This window comes from Anomaloglossus baeobatrachus, chromosome 3, assembly GCF_048569485.1.
Source record: "Anomaloglossus baeobatrachus isolate aAnoBae1 chromosome 3, aAnoBae1.hap1, whole genome shotgun sequence".
Classification (NCBI taxonomy): domain Eukaryota; kingdom Metazoa; phylum Chordata; class Amphibia; order Anura; family Aromobatidae; genus Anomaloglossus; species Anomaloglossus baeobatrachus.
This window is the reverse complement of record NC_134355.1, coordinates 638,601,961-638,619,532: the sequence shown is the minus strand read 5'-3', so window position 1 is coordinate 638,619,532 and position 17,572 is coordinate 638,601,961. Positions and strand designations below refer to the sequence as shown.

General features: G+C 45.8%; 1 protein-coding gene across 1 annotated transcript; it reads right to left on the bottom strand.

Moving 5' to 3' along the window:
- Positions 1 to 2,253: 2,253 nt before the first annotated feature.
- LOC142297347 (uncharacterized) lies at positions 2,254 to 5,391 on the bottom strand. The gene is made up of 2 exons (XM_075341580.1): positions 4,678 to 5,391; positions 2,254 to 2,317 (listed from the first exon to the last, which is right to left on the bottom strand). Exons 1-2 carry the CDS (start codon positions 5,389 to 5,391, stop codon positions 2,309 to 2,311), a joined length of 723 nt encoding a protein of 240 aa, XP_075197695.1. The 3' UTR covers positions 2,254 to 2,308.
- Between the last annotated feature and the right edge of the window lie 12,181 nt (positions 5,392 to 17,572).

Genomic DNA, 17,572 nt, shown 5'->3' with positions numbered 1-17,572 from the left:
AAAGAGTTTATGTCGTGATGCCACTTGCAGGTTGCGGCTAAGTATTTGGAGCCGCCGCTGTACAGTTTATTCAAAAAAATATGGTGTGCTCCAACCAAAATCAAAGTTCGTGAGGTGCAAGTGAGAGGACCGTGGTCCTGGTTATCAGTCAATATTAATACACTGCACTCTCAATATATTAGAAGTAGAAGAAAAACTTGAACAAAGTTGATTCCTTTTGCAAAAACGTGGAATTTTATTTATACAGTGACAAGGGAGGAAGACGTTTCGGCCTAAATACGGGCCTTTCTCACGCCGGGTCACTAGGGAAGGGAAACAGAAGTAATAATCAATTTTTTACAATATTATACAAAATTTATACAAAATTTACATATATACAGATAAGTAGAACAACCCATGAAGGGGATAAAGTGAATTTCTGTAAATACAACGATGACAGATATAGGCAAAAGGCAACTCTGCCATGTAGGATTATACCGAATATAAGGCAGTGCTATGAAGAAGACAGCAAGACAAGCATAAATGGCATACCTTCACTAGAAAAAGACAGTTTCTCTCAAGAATATTTGCTTTATTCTATGTAGTCTGCAATTGCAGGGATAAGAGATGAATAGAGAGGACTTCCACCCAGGGTATGTTAGAATAGAGGTCACAGGAGAAGAGCTCTGTAGATAAATGGTATGTGCATGAGTAAAAAACATGTAACCGGGAGTAGAGGTTTCTAGATCTGTCTCAGTACCTGTTTTGCATATTCATTACATATGAACTGTTCAGGTGTGGATGTACGTCCTTTGCAGTAGATGTGGAAATACGGGAAAAATTCCCTGATATGTTGCACCTTAATGGATATAGAGTAAGTTATTTATAAGACTAAGACGTGTACTGGTTCCTATTTATTGCGTCACTCAGTAAAATACCTGGTAGTTGAAGTAGATGGGGACAGCCGTATAGAGGGAGTTTATGGTATACAGCGTGTATTCATTACATACGGGCCGTTCAGGTGTGGACATATGTCTTTTGCGGAAGACATAGTGGCTAGGGAAAAACCCTTTGCTAAGTTGCACCTTAGTAGATATAAAGCAAGTTATAAATGAAACACAAGCATGTACTGGGTCTTGATTATTGCATCACTACTTTAGCTACCTGCTGGTTGCGGTGGATAGGGCCAGTCATATAAGGGCAAATTTTTGTTACGGTGTACTGAGGAGTGCTTCCATCTACAATCAAAGTCATAATAGCCAATATTATACAGATGTTTAAAGGCAATGTATGCATATGGAGTTGCATCTGAGTCAAGCATATGATCACAAGGTATGAACACAGACCCATCTTGCTAGTTTGCATTTAAGGTGAACAAAAATTGCCAAGGAACAAAGACATACTACCTGTATACTGCATATGAGAGATTTGGTGTATAAGGGTGGAATGCAAGAAGTCCTCTACAAGGTAAGAGAGACAAAGTCTAGTTTTAGTATAGCGTTGTAGTCTGGCTGAGTGTCAAAGGAGCTGTCAACATACCTTATAGCCGCCTTCCCAGGTTGTGGCTCGAGTGTGCTGTGTGCCAGGATCTGTCGGCTTTTAATGCCGTGACCCGGAAGTGCCGTTCGCCGTTAGCGCATGCGCAGTGGTAGTCGGCCTTGCTACTAGAATATCTGTGGTTACCGTTAGGTATAGAGGAAAAGCTCCCGCGCATGCGCAGTGCGTCAAATTCCGGACTTAGACACAGGAGGAGCATACAGCAACACTGGGAAGGCGTTGTAGATGTAGGTATATGTAAATGAAGTGGTATGATTGGGTTGCTGGTTTCCGAGGTCAGAAATGGAAAGGGAGAGATAGAGAATGTTGGTAAAATTAGTTATTTAAGAGTACAATAGTAAAATGAGGATAAAGTCAGTAGAAGAGAGGCAGTAGAACCATACTTCGTATAAAAACACATTGGCTGACCCTCCTAGCATATCGGTATACAGAAGACAATGGATTAAGAATAGGTATGTAGATAATTCAACAGATTTATCCTAGACAAACAATATTTAAACTGTAATGGAACATAATACGATCCTGTCAATTCACATCCAATGCTGTGTAGTACACTTGATTTATAATGTAGAGGTCCAGGAGGAGGATATAATCTGGAATTAATAATTGGTTAGACATATTTCATTTCTGAAAATAACAAGGTAGGGTCCCAACATGCTAGAGAGAATACATGATCATATACTATGAACTATATAGAAGTGCAATTTTTATACGTTACCATCTATGGAGAAGTGCACGATGTGGGAAGAGAGAAGAGAAAGGGTGACATCTTTCAAGTTTTCTGTAAGCAATACAAGCTAGTTAGTATAAGGTAGTAATCATAAAGTCCATCACAGGAATAAGTCACAGGAAGTAACTATAAACTTTACATTGGCCAATCTAGCTCTCTATTCAGGCCTTTAGGGGTTAGTGTCTGTAACTTGTGGATCCAGAAGCTCTCCCTTCTTCTGAGGAGTTTGATGTGGTTGCCGCCCCTCCTAGGTCTATGGACTTTCTCAATCACTTGGTAGCGTAACTGTGCTATTGTGTGTTTTGCCTCATGGAAGTGATGAGGGATTGGTAGCCATAGTTTACCACACCTAATGGTGGATTTATGGCTAGCAATACGGTCACCCACGTGTTGGATGGTTTCCCCTATGTAGAGGAGACCGCAGGGGCACTTAATGAGATATATGACAAAATTGCTCTCACATGTGAAGTGTTCCTTTATGTAAAAGCTCTTCCCAGACCTAGGGTGCGTAAAGTGATCCCCTTTAATCACATTGGAGCATGATGGGCAGTTTAAACAGGGAAAGGTTCCGGTTCGTTTTGGTGCCAGGAACGTCTGCGTGTCTAATTTTTTGTCACTGCCTACGTCTGCTCTAACTAAAGAGTCCTTGATGTTTTTGGGTCTTTTTTTGCACATAATGGGGGGAAATAGAAAGGTGTCAATTTGTGGATAGGCTTTTCTCAGGAGGGGCCAGTGGCGGTGGATAATATTATAAATTTTTGGCATGGAGGGATGAAAGGTGTGGACAAATGGTACTCTATCAGGAAGTATTCTATTTCTTTCTTCCGGAGTGATGGTCAACGCCATCCCCTTCTCAGTTTCCAATAATGCCTCTGGGTACTTACGTTCACGAAACCTTTCTGACATTTCCTCTATCCTTTCTTTTTTTGTGACTTCATCAGACACAATCCTTGTGACTCTTTTGAATTGCGACCTAGGTAGGCTATTTTTTGTGGATTTAGGGTGACAGCTGCTATAAAGCAACATACAGTTACGATCCGTTGGCTTGCGGTATAGATCTGAGGAAAGAGTACCCAGATGATCCTTCTTGATGCATGTGTCAAGGAAGTTGATACTCTCAGAGTGGTAACTCAATGAGAATTTTAATTCTGGCCATATGGTATTGATGTGGTTGTCAAAAGACAACAGACTATCGAGATCACCCTGCCAAATACAAAAGACATCATCTATGTAGCGAACCCATAGATGGGAATGCTCATCAAAGGACGGATAAGAGTATATGTAGCGTCCTTCAAAATAGTCCATATAGAGATTAGCATAAGCCGGGGCCATGTTCGAGCCCATAGCGGTCCCATGCGTCTGGACATAGTAGTCGTCCTTAAACAAGAAGTAATTTTCATGTAGGACTATTTCCAGGAGGCCTACAGTGAAATCAATAGACTCTTGGCTAAGATTGGTTTTATCGAGTGCTAGTTTAGTGGCCATGATCCCTTTTTCATGCGAGATTGACGTGTACAAGCTACTTACGTCCCAGGTGCACAGAATACTAGTGGGGGGAACCTGCCTTAGCTCTCTAATTTTCTGTAGAAAATTATTGGTATCCAAGATATATGACTTAGTATTTTTGGTTAGTGGAGTGAGAATTTTCTCTAGGTAAATAGACAAAGGTGCTAATATAGATTCAGTCGAAGCTACTATGGGCCGGCCGGGAGGATTAGACAGTGACTTATGAATTTTAGGTAGGACATAGAAGACAGGAGTTATTGGATGTAATTTAGTCAAAAAGGTGCACGTCTTTTGATCAATAATACCGTTATCTACATATGTAGCTAAAAACTGTTTAATCCTCTGCTGTATTTTAAAGACTGGGTCAAAAGGTAGTTTTTGGTAGGTATTAGGGTCTTCTAGTTGGCGTTTGATCTCTCTAATATAATCGTGGGTATTCTGTACTACAATAGCACCCCCTTTATCCGCAGGCTTTATAGTTATCTCCTTATTGTTTTTTAAGGAGGTTATGGCTGATCTTTCAGAGGCATTCAAGTTGTTACGCGTAGGGAAGAAACCCAGTGCATGCTCATGGATGTTATCCTTAATATCCCGGTCTACCAAGGTTATGAATGTTTCTGTTGCATGGTGTGTTCTTGGGGGCATGTACTGACTAGGGTTACGTAAACCTAATGTTTTTATACTGAGGTCCTCGGAGGGTGAGGGTGCATCCGTAATTATACTGGGATTGAGGCCAAAGTGTGTTTTAAGCCTAATTAATCTATAGAATTTTTGTAAATCGTTTTCTAAAGAAAAGGCATCCCATTTAGGTGTAGGACAGAAGGTTAAACCCTTGTTGAGTACAGCAAGTTCATTAGGGGCTAGAGTGTAACTAGAAATATTAACGACTAAATTGGGACCCTCACCTGTGACCGAAGCGTCATTCCCCAATCTCCTCCTCCTCGACCTCCTCGTGGGTTTCCTCTTTTCTTCCCGCGTCCTAAAAAAGAAACAGAATTTGTTCGGCTGCCACTTGATTCGCTCCCTGAACTTGCGGATGGGTTGTAGGAGGGTTGTCTGTGCCATGGTCTTGTATTGTTCAGTGACCAGTCGTTCCATCTATAAACCCGATTTTGCAAGTAATCGTCAGTGTCCCTTTGGAATTTTTGTCTTTTCTTGTCTTCCAGGTTCCTCCTAAATTCTTTCAGCGCGTCCTCTGTTTTATTCTTAAGATTAGTGAGATCACTCGGGGTCAAACTGTCCGCCAATTGTGCCTCGATACTTTGAATCTTGTCCTTGGATTCCTTTATAGCGGTTTGTAAATATTCAATAGTTAGAACTATCAGGTCTAATGAGCACTTATTTAGTATTTGCTGATATTTTTTACAATAGTCATCAATATTGGCAAAAAGGGTGGGTTTCAAATGACTTCTTAAGCCTCTGGGAATACGATTCTGTCGGTGGTACTCCGCCAAGGTTGTGCAGTGCAGGTCCAGGGATATGAACGTCCGTTTCTCCTTCTCCCAGTCCCTGGTTCTGACTTCTCTGATTGGAGTTTTCAAGAACTCAGTAGAGTTGGTGACTTGTGCCAATATACTGAGGCTCGTTGAGTCATCATACGCAAATGTTTCAGCTGACATGGGTAGGTCGGTGCAGCAACCAAGCTGTATGCTATATTCAAAAAAATATGGTGTGCAATTGCAGACTACATAGAATAAAGCAAATATTCTTGAGAGAAACTGTCTTTTTCTAGTGAAGGTATGCCATTTATGCTTGTCTTGCTGTCTTCTTCATAGCACTGCCTTATATTCGGTATAATCCTACATGGCAGAGTTGCCTTTTGCCTATATCTGTCATCGTTGTATTTACAGAAATTCACTTTATCCCCTTCATGGGTTGTTCTACTTATCTGTATATATGTAAATTTTGTATAAATTTTGTATAATATTGTAAAAAGTGGATTATTACTTCTGTTCCCCTTCCCTAGTGACCCGGCATGAGAAAGGCCCGTATTTAGGCCGAAACGTCTTCCTCCCTTGTCACTGTATAAATAAAATTCCACGTTTTTGCAAAAGGAATCAACTTTGTTCAAGTTTTTCTTCTACTTCTAATATATTGAGAGTGCAGTGTATTAATATTGGCTGTACAGTTTATGGCCACTGGGGTTGGTGGTGATGGCAGCTTAGATGTTGGGCCCTCCGTAAGTAGGGCTGAGTCCCAGGAGGTAGATGATGGGGTGCGGTGTGGAAAGAATGGAGACCACACGATGGGGATGCAGTGTACTGTTGTTTTCACCTACAGCGATGTAAATGCCGGATGGCTGGTTCAGACCCCTGGCCCCTGTAGTCTCAGTGCTGGTGTGGTAACCTGGTGGTGTCTTTCACCTGCACGTCTCTGTAGTTTTGTGGAACCCCATAGCTTGGAGGGTCTGGGGGTCCCCTCCTGTTTGTCGTCAGGCTCTGATCCGTACGGACCAACCCTACGGTCGGTGTTTTGTTCTGGTCCCTGGCTCTATCTTTACTGCTGATGCCCACGGATTCTTGGGTCAGCGAGGTTCTTGAAGGTCCCCTCACTGTGCAGGTATTTATCAGGCAGCTTGAAGTGTTCCCCTAACCTAGGGCCCTGTGCTCTGTCGGTGCTTTGGTTCTAGGGGTATCTCGTCGTAACCTGGCAACCACTCTCCTTTACCAGTCAGGTCACTGCTACACGACCCCATTTCAAGACACATCCCGTCTCTTACTACTGTAACTACTGACTGAACTGCTGTCTTACTCCCCCCCCCGGGTTGTTGGCTAGTGGACTGGATCGGCTCCACCCCTGGGTGGCCATCCATTAGGTCCCCAACTAGTCAATCATCCCTGATTGGGAGAGGGGACTGGGGATGTTATGTGTTGGCACCGGCACTGAGCTTCCAGGTCCCTGGGGGTAGACCCTGCATCATTGCCAGGATGCAATACCTAGTAATACCGTGAAGGGTTAAGGGGAGCTATATATACGTGGTGCAGACTGAGATCTGAGGATGTGTGACACCCCTGAACTAGTCAGGGTGTCACAGTGTACTGCACTTCTTTCTTTTCTGGTGCAGGACTCAACCCCCCATGGTTCTGGGATCCTAACCTTTGGTATTGCTCCATCAGCATTCAAATCCTAGTCACACCTCACACCACAGCCTGTCAGGCACACCAGTGGGTGGTCTAGCTGGAACAGGGCCACTCGCCAAGGGGTCAGGCAGACTGGTGGGAGGGAGGAAGTCAGAGAGAGGAAGTGAGTTGAGTAGTAGCTCCCAAAGAGTGAGGAGCTGGGAGTTGGAGCTCCCTGGAGACTTTTGGCTAGATCATGGACGGTGGTCCGGGACCGAAGGAGATGGAGGCCCGGTTGCAGGGTATTGGAGAAAGGTGCCAGGCTTAGTTTTGGGAACGGTCTGCACTGGAGTACCTAGTAACCAAACCGGTACCGAGCACGGCGGGGTACTGGACCCTAGATAAGGGAGTAGCTTCACGCAACCTGATAATTAATCTGTGGAGGATAGTCTCTTTATGAACTTTCCCCAAGAGCTCAGAGATCGAAGGCATCAACACAACAAGGGGGATAGGGCTTTCCAGCTTATGCGGCCCACTGAAATCCCAAGTGTCAGCCATCGAGAGCACAACTCTCCTACTTAACAGTGGGGAGTTGGACCCCGACAGCTTCAAGCAGGTGGCTCACACAGAACATCTAAAATACAGTGCATGGAGGCAAGGTACAGACTATCAGCAATACCAATGGGAGCGGACTCCCGGACGAGCTCCCCTGAAGTGGCCCATGGCACCCAGTGACTTGGTTTACCTTTGTGTCAGAGTCTGCATTGTGGTCGCATCACAACCAACACTGTCTGAGTGAGTACGGTGTCCTCCCCTGCTTCCAATCTGCACCACGCTCCCCTACACCTCCATCATCCAGAGTCCTGGGGCCTCCCCTACACATGGAAGGAACATCATCTGGCTTCCCCACTCCATCTCCCCCGGGGTACTCACATCGGCAGCGGCGGTACTCCCTTTACCACTGGTGGCTTCATGAGCTTTTATCCCTTGTAAATACTCCCTTTACATTTGAAGTAGCCGTGAGCCCCCGGATCTGGAGACCTTCGAGCCACAGCAACCCCTGAATCCAAGCGGTTCGACCGCTGCAGGGGCGGCACACCTGGAACTGCTGATTTTGATCCATATGTGGCTGTTTCTTCGCTTCAACGGTTTGATGTACTGGTGGAGCTCTTTTTCGTGAATATTCAATATTAATGATCAATATTGCTCCTGAGCAGTGGTTTTTCAGGGTAGTGACAAAAATTTCCCTGTATCCAATGGGCACCAAAGATTCTATTTCATCTCTGGTCCATGTTTCCTGGAGGAGGTCTATATTTTTCAGTCTTTGTATAAAGTCAGAGTAATTATTTTCCATCCAAAGGCCGAGGTATTCAGGCCTTGGACGTTTCAGCTGCTGATTGCAATTGAAGTATTTTTTTCTATGTACTGTGTATATATATCTTGTGTGATGCCTCAGTGCTGTGGGGTACTCGGTCCCAGGCACGTGGTGCACAGGGGGGAACAGTCGTGGTCGCGGCCGATGCCCGGTTCCGTGACCCTGGGGATCGGTCCAATAAAGGGGGGTGAAAAGTGGGAGAAAAATAAAATATAAGAGTTTTCGACTACGCCACTTGTAGTGTGTGGCCAGGTTATTAAAGCCGCCGCTGCAGTGTCCTGCTGGGGCTGGTGGAGTACTGCAGCTTAGGTGTTTTGGGCCCTCAGCAAGCAGGGCTAGGCCCCGGCAGTGGATGATGGGGGTTATAGTAAGAAACAGTCAGTGTATGTGTACGGAGGTGAGAAGGAAACAGTCCACACCGGTATTGCAGTTTCAACTTACCTTTTTACTTTGGGCTTTGTACCTGGACCCGCTGGTGCTGGTTTCAGGCGTTCCTGCTCTCCTTATTCTCCGTGCCAGCTGTGACTTGGGGTAGCTGTCCTCCATGCACTCTTGTTTCTATTGTGCTCCCGTGGCTTAGAGCTTCTGGGGGAGCCCCTCTGTTTCAGTCTTGGTCCTATAGAAGGCAGCCTAGACTATTTCAGGGGTTCAATCCCCACTCCCCTCTTTGCTGCTGATGCGTCAAACTCTTTGGGTGCTGAGGGACTCTGGAGATCCCCTCACCTGGCAGATTTAACAGTTGACTAAAGTGTCCCGCTATCCTAGGGTCTGCGTGATGCCCCTGGACTATTCAGGTCGTCACAGGGTACTGCACGCTCTTTCTCTTTAGTGCGGTGTTCAATCCCTCATGGTTCTGGGTCCCCATCTTACAGCGCTGCCTCCAACAGCAAATCAAATCCTAGACACACCCTGAACCACACCAACCAGACACATCAGTGGGCGGCTTAAGTGGAATAGGGCCGCCCACCTAGGGGTCAGGAAGGGGAGGTGAGGAGTAGAGAGTAGCAAAGTGGAGTAGCAAAGTGGAGGAGGTGAAGTGAGGGAGCTCCCGAGCTCTCTTCTTTCTTCTATCAATCTGATTTGTGGTTTACTTTTATTAGTTTCAGGTTAATTCATATTGCTGAGGTTATTTGGTATCTCAGCCTCCTGGCCAGTGGAGGTCATGTTGTCTGCACTCCTGTTTGTTTCTATGGTCCCCTCCTGTTTCAGGTGTCCCGGTGTCTGTGTTTTTAGCTTTGCTATCTCCTGTTTCAGCTTCGCATTTTCTTGCTGCAGTTCACACATGGCGCCTCTTATTTCCTGCAGAGCCGACCCATATTCACATTTCAGTTTGATTATTTCATTAGTTACTTGATCATTTGCATTTCTGTCACCAAGCTTTCTTTGAGTCTTTTCCTTAAATTGTACAAAATCTTTATCTAATGAAGACAGACAATCTCTGAGGGTCTCAGGTGAGGTGTGTGAGGTGTTGGGGGCTGCAGGTGTCTCTGGAGATCTCTTTAGAGTTGTGGACATCAGAGGCGGTTGCGATTTGTTGTGAGTTTGGGTCTGGTCTCTGATATAAGAAAAACTGTCTTCAAATTGCTGTAAGTTGTCCTCAGACTCTTGTATCATGACGACGCTATTGTTCTACATGTTGATGATAAGTGAGTTGGCCTCGTCATCTTTTTGTTTTTTAATTCTGATCTACCTCATAGCTATCCTTCCATCTGTCGCGGGCGGAGGAGGGGACGCTGCACTCTCCCACTGCTCGGGTCCGGATGCCGCTGCTCTGCGGCTGCTGCTGCTCGGTGGCTTGAGCGATGGGCCGGATCCCGGGGACTCGAGCGGCGCTCCTCGCCCGTGAGTGAAAAGGGGTGGTTTGGTTTTGGGGATATTGTCTGTGACGCCACCCACGGTTGTGGTGATTGTCTGGACACCACCGCTGCTCTGGACGGGGATCCCGGGAGCGGTGACAGGGAGCAGCTTTGTTGTTATTTCTCCCCTCCGTGGGTAGGGGGTTGGTTGTCCCGGGGCCCGGTGATGGGGTAGGAGTGGATGGCAGGCGGGTTGCGGGGCCTGGTGAGGTGCAGGGTCGCAGGGGCAGCGCTGTGCCGCACGGCACGGAGGTACTCACTCAGCCCAATGATGATGACACAGTTCACGGTAAAACAAGCGGCTGGATGGACGGGTCCCTCGGACGGCTGCGGTGTTGTTGTTCCCTGCAGGTTAGTGATGACTGTCTCTCCCTGCACCTATGTTCTATGTTGATTCCGATGGGTTCCCACCGGTAACCCGCTCCCCGACCTGGATGTGGGCCAGAGGAGCCCCTTTTGCCCGCAGGCGCTGGCCCTGGGAAACGGTTGCCCTTGGCGGTGGCGGTGTCTCCCCTTCACGGTTGGACGGTTGCCTTCTGTCGCGACTTGACTGTTTGGAAACCCGGAGGTCCCCTTCACTAACGGATTCGGCAACTTCACGGCGACTCCTAGCCTTGCCGGGGTCCGAAAAGCCCCTGCCAATGGTGCTGGCTTCTCCTTGTGTACCGGTCCGGTACCGCCGGGCCACCGCCCGTCCACGGTCCTTACGGCAAACTCTGATAGGCCACTTCCGCAGACGGTCACCACCGTCTGCCAACCTTGCTGCTCCGTCCGGGCCACACACCCGGACTCACTTCAGTCTGCTCTCTTGCCACTTCACTACTGCTCACTTTTCCTCCTTCCACTTTCACTGTCAAAACTGAAATGCTCCTTTTCCCTCCTCCAGGACTGTGAACTCCTTGGTGGGTGGAGACCAACCGCCTGGCTCTACCCCCTGGTGTGGACATCAGCCCCTGGAGGAAGGCAACAAGGGTTTTGTGTCTGACCTTGATGTGCCTGCAGGGAGTGAGGGGTGTGTAGGTGTTGTGCTCTGTGGCCCCTGGCTTGTCCAGGGCGACACACATCCATCCACCCATCCATCTATCAATTTATGTACTTTTTGGCGGATACTTCGGGAAGATAAAGGGATTGTCCAGTTAAACTCATAAGTCAGCAGTTACTCTCTGTGACAGCAGAGTAAATCCTCACATCACATGCACAATATGCATATTGCAGTCCAGAATCCAACTAGATGGGCACGGCCTCGCTCAATGTAAGTGAATTGCGGAAGGCCGGGTCCATCTAGTCAAAATGTGGCTGGGAGTAGCATATCGCATACGCGTGGCCACATGACCGCCATTTCTGGCTCTAACATTCGCGAATCCTCACATTGTGCAATGTGAGGATCCATAAGTCTGTACTCACATTGAGTGACTGCAGACTTGCGGATTGAGACCAGACAACCCCTTTAAAAAAACAAAAGTGAATACATGTGTATTTTTCAATTTTTTTATATACACTTATAAAAGTCCACTATAATATATTTTGTATGCCCCTTAAGGTAGCAATTATTTTCACGTAGCGGCCACACGTTTTGTCTTTATGGAACAAGGACAAAAAACAGCTGTTCGGCCTGGCAGTGGCTTTCTTTAATAATTTTATTTTTCCCACTGTTATTCATTTATATTTCTTTATTTTTTATTTATTTTCATTTATTGCATACTTTGTACCCCTCATAAGGTCATAGAGCATAAGAAGACATCTAGGGGGCACTTTAACATTGAAATATATTTTTTAGTATTACTGAATTTCCCCTGTAACCTGGGATGGTATATTATCCCTATGAGGCAAATTCAACCTCTTGACTGCACAACACAACTAATATGTATCTTTTAAAATCCAGCAGTTATTTCTTCCTTCTGGCTTCAGTTTATCTAATAATCACTGGAGACAGAAGAGGAAGCACTGTTACTGCTTCTTAGGGCAGAGTCACTTTTGCGAGTGACTCGCATGAGTCTCACATCGGCATCACCCGGCACGGCCGCACACAATCCTCTGAGGGGAGCATCTCAGCTGCATAGAAATACATGTAGCAGACCTACTCCTGTCAGGAGAGTGTGCAGCCGTTCTAGATGATGCCAATGCGAGTCACTCACAAGTGTGACTCCGGCCTTGTACTGTATACACAGTACTCGTTCAGTACTGTATATATAGTGGTAAGGCAGAAATGGTAATAAAACACTTCTGCCTTCTTTAATTGGAGTCAGGCTGTGTCTGACACCAACTCCATGCTCCTGTAGCTGCTGACCCTGCAATTATATAGTAAAATATGATTTCAGAATTATATACTGACCAGACTGACCTTTTAAGTTCTACTACCGTCTGAAAGCATAATTTATATTTTTTTAATATTGTTTCTTTTGTTAACATATTTTCATTCTTAGTCTTCAATAATACTAATATTTTGGCAATGGTTTAAAAGGTATTCTGCCAAGTTTCAGCACTATGTGCTTAGAATTAGACACATTTTAGCATGTTTACATAGTTTTAAAAAAGACCTAGGTCCATCTAGTTCAACCTTTCTCCACCAATTATACATTTTCACATTAAGTCATTCTTAACCGATAATGTTGTGTACTGAGGAAATCATCCAGCCCTTTTTTAAAGGCTGTTATAGTATCTGCCATTACTACCTCTTGTGGTAGGGCATTCCACAGTCTGACTGCTCTAACTGTAAAGAACCCTTTCCTATTTAGCTGCCATAATTGTCTTTCTTGCACTCGCAGTGAGTGCCCCCTGGTCCTTAGTATGGTCTTTGGAAGAAATAAGCCATGTGCCAGTCCTTTATATTGACCACACATGTATTTATACCCTTTATAGTAGTATGCAATATTGTAGAAAATACTGCAAAGGGAATATCCTACTCATAATGATGGTCCTGAGCAGCATAAACTTCTCTCCACTGATTATATATCCAAATAGAGTATCTGAAAAGGGGCTACATTTATCAATAAGGACAATTTTCTGATTGGACTAACAAAATTGACTATTGACAACCGCTGCTACTGTATTTTGGGGGAAAAAAAATCTAAAAATAATTCATACTTTACCGTACTAACCTTTAAAAATCTGGAATAAAATGTATGAAAAATGTTAAGAATTAACGATAAAATAAGCGATCCAAAAATGTTTGGACAGTAAATAAAAAAATGTAAAAAAGAAGTTGAAAGAAGCCGAAACAGAAATTATAGCCATGGAAGGAGTGCGGTTATATATTTTATAAACTGCTACTTGTAAAGAGATGTCATAATAGGTTCAAGCTGGGGCGGTCGTACCCGTAATAAACCATCGTTTCAGTAAGTTGTACTGATGAAAAAGCAGCGTCCTTTCCGAGCTATGTGAGCGAAGGCCATAAAGAGGGTTTGAAATGAGATCCATGTTTTTGAACCAGATGTGTAAGCTAAAATATGCTCGGAGAATTTTTCACAGCTAACCGGTGTAATGAGACTGTATAAATGACTGTACTATTTATCGGGGGAACGCTGCATAATTGAAGGTTGTGTTGCCTCCATGTACCAGCTTTATAGGGTTCAGCTCGTATGGAGGGTCGAAGACTTCAAAAGTATTATTCTTTATTATATAGAGGTTAATTTTTAGATTTTAAGGGAGTTCAATCTGTATCCACTCAGGTGCCATTGTTGATTAGAGTTATTTAAAGGTCCTTTACTGGAATAGCAATTTATAAGTGATAATGGCTGTAACACCTTGGTGAATACTCCCCTTACAATGGTAAACCAGATGGTTACAGCTGGTAGTAAAACTGTTTGATTGCTTCCATGGTCTGGTTTGCTTTTTCATCACATGGCACCTGTAGTAGGGCACAGTTACACCGGAGCTAAGTGGTTGAGCACTCATACGCCTTTCCCACCATTAGGAAAATAGGTAAAAGTATGGGGATTTATTGATGACCTCATACGCTGGGGAGCGCTACTCATTTTCCAAACGGATTGTACAATGGGCTAGGGTTTCCAAGATCCTTGGTAACTATGTACACAAGACTATACATTAGGGATTATTATCTAAGCACTTTATTATAGACTTGGAGAGGCTGTAACAGGCAAGTAGCCAGGGCTGGATATCCGCACATTCATGTGTATTACATATACATGTTTTTTGTGACTATCATTATACAAATAGAGATGTAGTAGAGGTACACTTGACACTTAAAGGGGTTGTTCAGGTCTATAACATTGATGACATATCTTTAGGATCTGATCCCAGTGCTAACGTCCGTTTCGAAGCTGCACAGCACTGCTCCTGTGAATTGAATGATGGCTACAGCCTTGTATTGCACATGTACCGCCCCCGTGTCCGCAGCCGGGCTGCTCGGATCCGGATCCGTGGTGGCTCGAGGGGCGTCCGGACCCTGGGGTCTCGCGGCCACTCGAATAGATAAAGGGGGTATTTACAGGGGGGGTATTGTATAGAATAGTTTGTGATGCCACTCATGGTGTGTGGTAAGATGGAGTACCACTGCTGCAGCTGGGAGTAACCGGTGGCAATGGAATGGGCAGCCAGGTGTTTAACTCCTCCATGGGTAGGGGGAATGCCCCGGGACTCAGAGGGGGTGACAGGGAGGTGCCGTTGGGGAAGTAAGGGTCACTGAGTACTTACTCAGTCCAATAGCGCTGACACCAACAACTGTAGTAAACCAAAGTTCTGGACACCGCTGCCTCTGAGGGGGAGCACGCCTGGGTCCCATTTCCGTTGATGTTGCCTGTTGATCTGAGACCTTTCCCTTGGCACCTTGTTTCTCTCTGGTTGGTCCCTGTAGCCTGAAACTAGTCGGGTCCCGTTCCCCAGTATGGCTAACTGAGGGAGCTTGCTCTCAGGGTTCACGCTTGGGGTTTCTTGGACCGTATTTGTGAAAAGTCCTATCCCTCTCGTTGTGCTAGTACCCGGAGCAGGTGGAGAGCGGATCTTGAAGGCTCCGTTCTCGTTGGATAAATTGTCAAGTAGCCTGAAGCTACTCCCTGACCTAGGGTCCACGTACCCTGTCCTGCCCTGGTCCCAGCCCGGTGATGGCATAAGGCCGCCGGCTATCCTCCATGACAATGCCGTGCCCCTTGTCACAATCCCCTGCGACCGGGGTCCAGCTCCTACCAGGCCCAGACCAACATCTTCTACCTAGTAGTTCCAAGGAGCCCAGCTCCTGACCTCCTCTCTCTTTCACCTCCAACACTACACTCTCCCTTTCTCTCACTGACTCCTGACACTCTTGACCTCCTCTTAACCAACCCCCCAAGTGGGCGCCTCTATTCCACTCAGGCAGTCCACTGGTGTGTCCTGTGGGTGTGGTGCAGAGTGTTCCTCGGATTTTGATTGTCTGAAGTCGGCATCACCATTTGGTTAGGGACCTGTAACCAAGGAGGAGGTGGATATTGCACAGAAGAGCAGATTGCACAATACCCTGTGACGACCTGATAGGCCAGGGCGTCACACACATCTACTCCCTATTGTTTTGAGTAGGGGAGAGATATGCAATACCCAGCCATGGCCACAATACAGTTGACTGAACTGTGATGTGCAGCTCCACAATCAAGCCCTTTCATCCTGCGGCAGCACTGGGATCAGCGGAGGTGCTGCATGTCACTCCCTCACCGATCAGACATTGATGACCTATCCTAAAGATAGATTATCAATATTTGGCTGAGGCCACATGGGGATTAGTGTGAGTGCTCACATGATACTCAGCTGACGCTCGCAGCACAGCAGGAGCCGAGTGTCATTCGACTGTGGTCCGATCCTGCAATCAGACCATAACTGCGGAGGAGAGGGCCGGTACTGCAGAGGGGAGGGATTTATCTTCATATCTCCTCCGTTGCTGGATGATGCGAGAATCGCATTGTACTTCGGTGTAATGTGAGTGCAGTGCGATGTTTCTCTCACCCCCATAGACTTCAATGGGTGCAAGTGAAACAGGATCGCATTTCACCCGCAGCATGTTGCAACTGTTTTCTCGGTCTGATTAGAGCTGAGAAAAAAATCGCTCATGGGAGCAGGCAAATAGAGTAATATTGGTCCGAGTGGAATGCGTTTTTTTTTATTGCATTCTACTTGGTACGTATTACTTGGTGTGTGTGATGAGTGCTGACTCTTAAAGTCCCAGACAACCCCTCTGACAGGGCTTTCTTATGAAAAAAAACTTACAAAATATCCACAGAATAGTCATAATCCATAATTGTCAGAATAGACAATTTACTGATCAGTGGGGTCCAACCAATGAGATGAATTAGGAATATTTAATAACAACATGGCATTTTTATCCCTGTTACAAAATGGAGCAGCAGGTTGGATCTCCGACCATCACTCTAATCATTCTTTATGGGGCTGAAAATGCTGAGCAGCCCCATAAGGATTGAATGGATTCGTGGTCAAGCATGTGCACCGTCACTGCATTCTAAAAGGGTGAAAGTGCTATGTTTTGATGATCAATGTGGTTCCTGGGTGGTTTTCTAATTGTCACTTATTCAGCGTTTTAAAGCTTTTGATTCTTATCAGTATTGCTAAGCTACCACTATCCAGATTCAATTAAAAAAAGTCTACTGCATTCCCTGCCTCTGCTTTTATACAGGCTCTAATAGTTCTGCCTGATTGATTGTGCTATACCATATGATGTGATCAGTGGCGTAGCTAGGGTTTCAGCTCAGGGGGGGCAAAACATCTGAGTGGGCCCCTTACCAGGTAACCATGATAACTACGGTGGCGCAGACTAATCGTGGGTATAGTGGACCTCGGCAGATGACACTGATGTTACCGCTATATGGTGACTATATAGTGGTAGATATCGGTGCTGCAGCACATACAAAAAGTCACAGTGCAGTTATAGATGGTGACTTACAGCTGACGTTCTTTCGGATGGAGTTGTTCACCTTTTCCGTCTTTTCCATCTGGCCCAGGCCGACATGACAACTTCTTCCAGCCACAAGTCATCTACAGAAATTACAACAAAGACATATTTGACTCCTCACACTTCCGGCACCGAACCCCATCTAATCCCAACCTGCACAAACTCCTCATCCTGCCGTCACCCCAATACTGAGCCGCTGCTGCCGTGTGTGTCCCTATTACTGCACCTGCTGTGTGCACAAAAACCATGCTCCTCTTACTGCCACACATAGTAATGCCACCACTGTGCCCCCACATAATAATGCCACCACTGTGCCTCCACATAATAATGCCACCACTGTGCTCCGAACATATTAATGCCACCACTGTGCCCCCCACATAGTAATGCCACCACTGTGCCCTCACATAATGTCACCACTGTGCCTCCACTTAATAATGCCACCACTGTGCCTCCACATAATGCCACCACTGTGTCCCCCACATAATAATGCCACCACTGTGCCTCCACATAATAATGCCACCACTGTGCCTCCACATAATAATGCCACTACTGTGGCCCCCACATAATAATGCCACCACTGTGCCTCCACATAGTAATGCCACCACTGTGTCCCCCACATAA